General features: G+C 47.3%; 1 protein-coding gene across 2 annotated transcripts; it reads left to right on the top strand.

Annotated features, from left to right (window-relative positions):
* The first annotated feature begins 534 nt into the window (after positions 1 to 534).
* Positions 535 to 8724, top strand: LOC123404663 (protein CNGC15b-like). 2 transcript variants are annotated; one of them, XM_045098604.1, is made up of 5 exons: positions 535 to 938; positions 1646 to 1895; positions 2002 to 2617; positions 7044 to 7256; positions 7335 to 8724. In XM_045098604.1, the coding sequence occupies exons 2-5, from the start codon at positions 1867 to 1869 to the stop codon at positions 8598 to 8600; spliced, it is 2124 nt and encodes a 707-aa protein (XP_044954539.1). In that variant the 5' UTR covers positions 535 to 938; positions 1646 to 1866; the 3' UTR covers positions 8601 to 8724. The 2 variants fall into 2 exon arrangements, with proteins under 2 accessions (XP_044954539.1, XP_044954538.1); XM_045098603.1 differs by lacking the exon at positions 535 to 938 and having other exon boundaries at positions 1229 to 1895.
* Positions 8725 to 9849: the final 1125 nt, after the last annotated feature.

Here is a 9849-nt window from a genome sequence, read left to right on the forward strand (position 1 = left end):
AGCTTGTTCATATTAGGTTAGGGATCATTAGCGTACATTTCTCTTTCGTCTCCTTGAGATGGTGGATATTGCAGGCTTTGAAACAATTGCGTGAATGTAATAGAAAGATGAAACAAAGAATAGAAATTTCAGGGCAGTATGGCTCGCTAAACCTAGAAATTTACATGAAAGTGCGTCTGCTTTAAACATCTCTAACATCAGAATTGTAAGATAATACTAGAATGTATAGTTATTCATCCGTTTGAATTAACACCCCTGCTCGAGATGCATGTCGCAGCTACCGCAACTTAGGCCCAGTTCTTTGCGCTCGATTCTGACGATTCTGGTTTTGAAAAAGCAAAAGTTCAAAAGAACTCGATCTGATTGTTCAAAATCATCTGAGAATCGCTAGAATTGATAGTGCAATTCAAAATAGTGTGAGGACCTTGCATGTGGTGATTCTGGGCCTTCCCACAAAATAAAACGTTTCGATTTAAGTTAATACCCCTATTTGAGGGGTAATTTACGAAAGAACTATCACTGGTCCCTCCCCTTTGCTCGATCTCGTTCGCTCCTCTGCCTCGCCGCCCGACAGCCCGTCCCGTCCGCTCCTCCGCCCCGCCCGCTCGCGTGAAGCCGCTCCTCCGCCCCGGCCACTCCTCCGCCTCGTCGTCCGACAGCGTCGCCGCTGTACCGCCCGACAGCCCGTCCCGTCCACTCCTCTGCCCCCGCGCGATAGCCTGCCCCGACCACTCCTCCGCCCGGGCATTCCTTCTCCCCCGCTCACCTGAAGCCGCTCCTTCGCCCCGCCCCGCCCGCTCGCCTGAAGCCACTGGCCTCGACGCCCGATGCCGACTCGCCGGAGTTTCAGTCCCGCCTGCTCCGACTGCCCTCCCCGCCTTCCGCTGACGTCCTTCGTCGGCCCCGACGAGCCCAACCAGTGGCTGACCGCTGCCTCGGTGAGCCCTTCCATTTTTCTGGATGTAGATGTCTTGTTAGTTCTTCTTTGTACATGGAAACATGGATGTTACAGCAAACAACCTGTACAGAGGCATTACAAACATTTCAACATATAACTTGCACCATAATGTTAAACCACAATCTGAGAAAAGAACTCGATGACTAATTCCGGCCGATTAAAGAAGTATCTCACAAGGTGATTCTGAAAAATCAAAAGCTAAAAAGAACTGGGACTTATTCCCCCCCCCCCCCCCCCCCCCCCCCCCCTCCAAACCGATCAGGTTAAGGACAGTCGTGCGGGGAAGACAAATGACCTACATATCGTCTTGGCCCCATGCCGTATCAATACGGTATGGAATATGTATACGCGCGCGCATGAATATCAGTTTGGTACACAATCTGTTATATACACGTTGACCGTTAAATATTGCACGAATCTCTCCGCTCTATCCCACGGCATCTCCATATACCCGTATAAACCGGCACCGCTAATTTTTCATTTCGCTACATAAGGCCATATATATAAGAAATAACCTGAAAGAAATAGTCAGGTACAGTAGGTAGTATAATATCCCAGCAAAATAATCGTATGCGCCCGGTTGGTGTTTCGCCTGTCCAAATTGACTTTATTGTACAAGTCTCTTTTTGGTGTTCTACCTTTCAAGTACTAGTACGATCACAGGATCCCTGTTGAAATTAATTGCAGATGGCCCTTTTGATTCTTATGGCTGAGCGGGCAGTTGCGGTCACTCTCTTCCCACAGCACACCTGAAGACGACGACTCATGCTATGCCTGCATCCACATTCTACTAAGGCAGCAGCACTATTTGCCTATATATATATATATAGCGTTGGTTTGCACATAGGCACACCTCCATGATCCGGACGAGTAGTTGGCAAATACAGTAACATAGTACGCACAGTACCATGGCATCCGGTGCTTCACGAAGCGTCAGGTGAGCGCGCCTCTTCTCGACCAGTGTGGCATACATGTCGCTGATGATATGATGATCGATCAGGTCAGCTCTAAGATTTGCAGCTCCGGGCGCGTTGCCGTTTCAGGTTTCAGAAGGACGTGGACGTGAAGCACTTCCGAAGGAGCCCTGCGGAGAGCCCACAACCGCCGTCGTCGGGCAGAAAGCGCAGCAGGTCCCATGAGCCGAGCCCGAGGTGGTGCTGGCCGGGATCCCGTGACTCCCCGGAGAAACCGCGCGCGCGCACGCGCACGCGCACGAGCGGCAGAGCCCTCAAGGACAGGACGCTGTCGCGGGCCTTCTCGGAGGAGCTGGAGTCGCTGATGCACGGCGGCGGCGACCGCCACCTCTTCTTCTTCTTCGACCCGCGCGGGCAGGCGGTGCACCGGTGGCACAAGGTGTTCCTGGCGGCCTGCCTCGCGTCGCTCTTCGTGGACCCGCTCTTCCTCTACCTGACGGGGACGCGGCGGGACGCGTGCATCGGCTTCGACTACTCGCTGGCGCTCACGCTCTCCATGATACGGTCGCTGCTGGACGTCTTCTACGCCGCGCACATCGTCATCCGTTTCCGCACCGCCTTCATCGCGCCGTCCTCGCGGGTGTTCGGGAGAGGGGAGCTCGTCATCAACCCCTGCCAGATCGCCAGGCGGTACCTTGCATGGACCTTCTGGTTCGATCTCTTCACCGCGCTACCACTGCCGCAGGTATTTTATACTCTTTCTGTAAACTAATATAATAATATTTAAATTACTACTCTCTTCGTCAGTTTATAAGACATACACACGTGTATCTAGGTCATCAATTTGACTTAGATAAAATATATTGTTTAACATAAAAATTATATCATTAAAAAATAGAACATCTAAAGTTTCTAATGATATATATTTTGTAATATATGCCTCTCATTAAGTTGATCAAATTGACGACCTAGATACACATGTCGGACTTATAAACTGAAACGGAGGAAGTAAAATAATATTTTTAAATGTCTTATATTAATTTTATGGAGGGAGTACTTCCTATCATCTCATTGATTTGTCAGTTTGCAGCGGAGTACTATATGTAAACGTAGAATTGGGTAGGCCTTCGTAGGCTCGTAGCCACTTCATATGCATTATTGGGGTCAGGCAAAAAAAATCCGGTGTTGAAAACTCATGTTCGAACCTAACCTGGTCCAAGCCTAAAAAGGCCGACTGGGTCCGATTGCCCGGCCCGATCGCGACGTAAAAACACTTTTTGTCAAGCCTGAGTTCAGCCCGGCCCGACCGCTGGGCTTAAATTTCAGGCCCGAACCTAGCCTGATGGGACGTTTAGGCCCGGTCCAATCCAAGATTTTCGGGTCAAGTCGGATCGAGCCGTCCGGGCCGGATTATCCATGGCTAGGTATAATTATGACTATAGAAAACTGCTTTTTGTCAAGCCTAAAAAAAATCCGAGCCAAGCAAAAAAATCCGGTGCTGAAAACTCAGGCCTGAACCCAACCTGGTCCAAGCCTAAAAAACCCGAGTGGGTCCGACTGGCCCGGCCCGATCGCGGCGTAAAAACACTTTTTGTCAAGCCCGAGCCTAGCCCGGCCTGACCGTTGGGCTCAAATTTCAGGCCCGAGCCCGGCCTGATGGGACGTTTAGGCCCGGTCCAATCCAAGATTTTCGGGCCAGGTCGGATCGGGCTGTCCGGGCCGGATTGTCCATGGCTAGGTATAATTATGGCTATAGAGAACTCATTTTATGCAATGAAACACCGTTTGCGGACTCGCAGGACCATTTCATGGACAGTCATGTGAGAGCCAGCCATTTTGAGCCGCATTTCAATAAATTGGACCAATTTTATCAAATATGATGTAGTTCTGTAAAACTCAAATATAATTCTTATAAAACGAACGATATTCCATCCGTTTTATTAAACTAATCCCGCAACACACAATGTAATTATAGAAAATACCATAATTCATCTATGCAAATATCTCTAGTACAACAATAGGTTAAATTCAACGAGATAACCGAATGTTCAATAAGTTTTTTTAACCATCTATTCCAAATTCAATGAAATAAGAGTCAGAACCGACACATGTCAGCCCACACAAATTGTCCCTTGAGCTTCATACAACAACGTATGTGAGTGAATGGTCTGCCTTCAGTCATATAGCACATTATAGCACATAGTGTAGACCATACAACATGAACATCAACATTAAGTGAATGAATGAATTAACCAATATGTAGAGTAACAAGAATGAACACTCATCATCTCCATGGTTGATGATCCTAATGGCCAGCTTGTCTCCACTTGGTGAACTACACCGCAAAACTTCAAGACAAAGTTGCAAATGGTGTACCATCAATGCGTTAGCAATTTCACATTACGTGCATGAATGATGTGAATGTTGTAGGGCGCGAAGTTCTTTCGCTCATGAAACGAATCATGCAAGCTTTGCCAAAAGGCAGAGCCCTTGTTGATGCATACAAAGTCCTCGGAAGCAGTCAACAACGCATTGCATACTAACTCATGCTCGTACACGTACTACACCGTCATCGTGCTTTTCTAGAAATGACTTGTTCTTTGGTTCCTTCAAAGATTATATTGCATGTGGTTCAGAAAGCTATAACAATTATGAAGTGTTAAACTACATGCATGCAATATTGTAAATAATTATCGAGAGATAAATTAGCTCATGTGCTCTTTATATTGTTTTCCTCCTGGATGGTAATGCGTAATTTTGTTAATGGAGGTTCGAAATTTGATGCATTCCTTTTGAATGGTATTTTCATGGTGCTCAACTGAGTTTGCATTCCTATCAAGCTCAAAAGTGTGGTTGGCATGGGAGGTTTTGTTAATCCTCTTCCAATATGACTTCAACGACCGCTCATTGCCAACAATAGGATCATTACTAATATCCCATCAATGCATGCAAGATTGAATGCCCTCGTTATGAGTGTAGTTGACTAATGTCTTCGCTAACACTTCTCCGTCATTGTTTGATGTTCGAGAAACAAGTGGCATTAATAGTGAAATTGCATCAGGGTTAGTTTCCTCAAACATTGTACATAAATCACCTGAACATACCATTGCAAACAACTCAATACAATGAATAAATGAAAATTGGCATACACATTAGTGCAGAAATTCAATCCCCGCAAAAGAAAGGATGTCAAAATTTGATTGACATACACATTGATATAAAATTCACATTGCAAGCCGATATGCAATGACATTGAACTCACATTTTGACATAAAACTTGGTATGAAAATGACATTGAAACCTCATTTAGATATAGGCTTTGACATACAATCGACAAAAGGGGTATGTTTTGCATAACTATTCTGTACATAATTCCTCCACATATTTATACAATTTCGTACACAAATTCAGCACAGTCATTCAAACATGCTGACAAAAAGGGCAAACTTACCTCGGCTCGAAGATCCTTGGGACGATGGGACCGAGAGGTAGGGTGACATGGCACCTCGGGATACTATGGAGAAGAGGAGAGTGATGAAGGAAAGGGGGCAAAGAAGGTAAAGGTAAGCACAAACAAAGGCGGTGATGCCACCGAATAGAGAGGAGGAGTCATTCGTCGGGGGACTTACACTAGAGGGTGAGAACAACCTATATAAAGAGGAGTGTCGTGAAAGGGCAGCAGCGAAAGTGGGGTGGAAAATCCAAAGACAATGTAGATCTGGCACAGGGGAGACGGTGAGCTCGTCGACTTAGGCGAGGGGGTAGAGGCAAGAGATTGAAAACTCTTATGTCTGATTGGTTGGATTTGATAGCCATGTACCACACCTGTGGGGGAAGGATCTAGGCGGAGGGAATGGGTGCTCCCCATTTGTGAGGCCTAGTAGTGGCTCTGTTGGATTTAGTTCACTGCCAAAAAAACTAAAAAGTTGGAGGGGAGTGGGTGTTTAGAGGCCTTCTGGGAGGTACATTGGACATTTGTGCACACTACTTTTACACATGTATGGTAATGGAGCATTTTCATGGCCTTACTAGGCTTGGATCATCCTTGTATCTGAAATTCATCCGGAGATTTCATACTACTCTGTCCCACACTAGGAGCAATAACCCCCTTCGACTCTAAAAACAAGACATCGTTTTGTTGTTTAATCACCCTTGGGGGGTGCCTCCTCATTTTGGGGGCATATGGTGTTTTGGGGAAATAAATTTTGTATAAAACAAAATAATAACTCTAAGGCTTGTTTTGGGTTCTTGCTCCAGATGCTCTTGGACATTGATGCACTCGGCTGTTACGGTTACAAGACGACGATGACGGAGCACAATGGTCTTTTTTTGTTTTACGTTAGGATTTGCTTTTAATCGAGTTCACATTATTAACATGTACTCGCTCTGACTAAAAAAACATGTGGTCTGACTTTGCAAATTCATGATTTGAGTGTAAATCCCTCACACAATATTTTGGGTCATGGTTGCAAAAAAATGCGGAAGTGCTTTTGGGTACGGAACTTATGTCATTTATTTGACTAATTGTTGATCAAAAGACAAATTTAGACAATGAAGTATCTCTTCTTTTTAGGGTTGGGGGACGTAGCCCAATATGTGTGTGTGATTGACATATCTTTCACACCCGAAAAAACATAAAGTTAACTTTTCTTCAAAGCAATAAAAAAATGACACATTCCTTCAAAGCAATAAAAAAGTGACACATTCCTTCAAAGCAATAAAAAAATGACAAAACTAGATAAAAAAACATAAAGTTAACTTTTCTTTTATTTGTACGCGTCAAAACATTATGTTACTCCCTCCATCCCACAATGACGTTTTTGCAAACTAAACAATTTAAAACAAGATGATGTCATGTAGAACTAGGAAACATGACTAACTTTGGCAGCATGGTAGTATTAATCCAGATAAGAATCGAGTAATATGTTTGAACTTAAAATTTTGCATGACAATAGATCGTCCCACTCTTAACACCACGTATGTTTTTGGGATATTTTCAAATTTAAAACTATTTTTTTAATTGGTGAAAGGTTTTCACCGGTTTCCACAGAATGATGGTTTTCATGTGATACTTTCCCCCGATCGTATATATGATGACGGAGATACAAATCAGGCGACACACTTTGTTTTTTTGCTTGTACATGATGAATCATTAGTATACTTTGGTGCAGTTGGTGGTGTGGGTGGTGGTGCCGAAGCTGAGGGAATCCGCCATCACAAACATTAAGAACGTCCTCCGTTTCAGCATCATTTTCCAGTACCTGCCGCGGCTGCTACAGATCTTCCCGCTGACGAGGCGGATCGTCATGGCGACGGGGGTCATGACCGAAAACGCCTGGGCCGGAGCAGCTTACAACCTCATACTCTACATGCTAGCGAGCCACGTGCGTTGATTTCTCTCGTCTCTTCTTCATTGTTAGTGGTGACCATGAACCCGACGTTGCGTGCGTGCGTGCGTGCAGGTGCTTGGAGCACTGTGGTACCTCTTCTCGGTGCAGCGGCAGGAGTCGTGCTGGCGGGAGGCGTGCCGCGTCGAGGGCCCACCGTGCCAGGACCGCTTCTTCGACTGCACAAGCACCAGCACCAGCAGGACCATGTGGTACGCGCTCACCAACGTCACCAGGCTCTGCGCCCCCAGCAACAGCAACAACAACAACGGCTTCTACCAGTTCGGGATCTTCGCCGAGGCGCTGGACGCCCAGCTCACCACCTCCTCCTTCACGCACAAGTACTTCTACTGCTTCTGGTGGGGGCTCAAGAACCTCAGCTGCCTGGGCCAGAACCTCTCCACCAGTCTCTCCATCGGCGAGATCAGCTTCGCCATCGTCATCGGCGTCCTCGGCCTGGTGCTCTTCGCGCTGCTCATCGGCAACATGCAGTCCTACCTCCAGGCCACCATGGTGCGGCTGGAGGAATGGCGGACCAAGCGCACGGACATGGAGCGCTGGATGCACCACCGCCAGATACCGCAGCCGCTCAAGGAGTGCGTCAGGAGGTACCACCAGTACAAGTGGGTGGCCACCCGCGGGGTCGACGAGGAGGCGCTGCTCGAGGACCTCCCCATGGACATCCGCCGCGACATCAAGCGCCACCTCTGCCTCGACCTCGTCCGGAGGGTGCCGCTGTTCGACGAGATGGACGAGCGCATGCTGGAGGCCATCTGCGAGCGCCTGCGCCCGGCGCTCTACACAAGGGGCACGCGCCTCGTGCGGGAGCTGGACCCCGTCGACTCCATGCTCTTCATCATCCGGGGACACCTCGACTCCAACACCACGCAGGGCGGGAGGTCTGGCTTCTTCAACTCGTGCCGCATCGGGGCGGGGGAGTTCTGCGGGGAGGAGCTGCTCACGTGGGCGCTCGACCCGCGACCCGCCGAGGCGCTGCCGAGGTCCACGCGCACCGTGCGCGCCGTCTCCGAGGTCGAGGCCTTCGCGCTCGTCGCCGATGACCTACGGTTCGTCGCCTCGCAGTTCCGCCGCCTGCACAGCGCACGTATCCGCCACAGGTTCCGCTTCTACTCCCACCAGTGGCGCACCTGGGCGGCGTGCTTCATCCAGGCCGCATGGCGCCGCCACAAGCGCCGACGCGCGTCCATGGAGCTCAGGGTGCGCGAGGGCGGCAGCCAGCCGTGGCCGGGAGGGAGCGTTAGGCGCCGTCGGCATAGTTGCGACGGCAAGGCGCTCAAGAAACCCATGGAGCCGGATTTCACGGTGGAACAAGAAGACTGAAATGTTTCTTCATTGCTTTCTCAACTAGCAATGCCGTCACTAGTTTTGCTAAAAACTCAAACTATGATAAATGTTTTAGGAAAAAACATCAATATCTATAATATCTACTCCCTCTCTTCTTAAATATAAGACATTTTAAAGATTCTACTATAGACTACATACGAATATATATAGACATATTTTATCACGTAGATTCACTCATTTCGTTATGTCTGTAGACCATAGTAAAATTTCTAAAGGTCTTATATTTAGGAACGGAGGGAGTGTCATACATCATATGTGAAATATATTTTATGATAAAATCAATTATATTATCTTTTTCTTGATGTTAATAAAATTTTCTATATATTAGTCGAAGTTCATAAAGCTTGGCTGTAAAACCTTCTAAGAGCAACTCTAGCACACTCCTTATATCGCGGATGTTATCATGTTTACAGTTTGCGAAAAACATGTTTTGCGGTTTGATGCAGGATGTGGCCGAACAGACCCCGGTTTCAGCCCGTAAACTGAAAAAAATCAAATTTGACAATTTGACATCAAATCCGATGATTTAAACAATCAAACATAGTTTGCACACAAATTAATCATAGTTTTCAATGAACATGCAAAAACAACAACCACCTTCAACAAAATCTTCATCATTGTAATGGCTCTCCACCACCGCAAAAGAACCTCATGCAAAAGCCACCATCACCTCCATGACCATTATCGTCAACATCATTACTCTCCACCACCGCCATCCATTCCCCCACTCGCACCGAAGCCATCAGACCTTGGAGCTATCATCCTTCTCTTCAAGATCTCTTTCCTTACCATATCATGCCATTCTTCGGTGATGTCGTCCATTTCATTGCGATTCATAGTCATGATATTGTTCTCCTCGGCAATGTCTTTCCTCTCCACAATGGCAGCCTTGCGCAACCCTTCTTCCTTCAGCAATTACCTCTTTTGGTGGAAGTGTAGATCTCGGCCTTATCTACCAATCCCTAGAAAATCAATAAGTTTGAATGGCTAGGGAGACAGATCTGGCGAAAATGAGCTTTGGAGCAACAATGGAGCTTTGGAAGGGCAGAGGTGATCTTCTTGGGGAAGAAGAACCCCTTTATATAGTGTGTGGGGGGATCCAACCGTTACACCCACTGTCACCGTGAGCACAGCGGTAGTACCGCTGCCTGGCGCGGTACTACCGCAGCCTGGTGCGGTACTACCGCACATACTGTGGTGGCAGAAGGAGGAACTACTGCACGAG

Source organism: Hordeum vulgare, chromosome 6H (genome assembly GCF_904849725.1).
Source record: "Hordeum vulgare subsp. vulgare chromosome 6H, MorexV3_pseudomolecules_assembly, whole genome shotgun sequence".
NCBI classification, from domain to species: Eukaryota; Viridiplantae; Streptophyta; class Magnoliopsida; order Poales; family Poaceae; genus Hordeum; species Hordeum vulgare.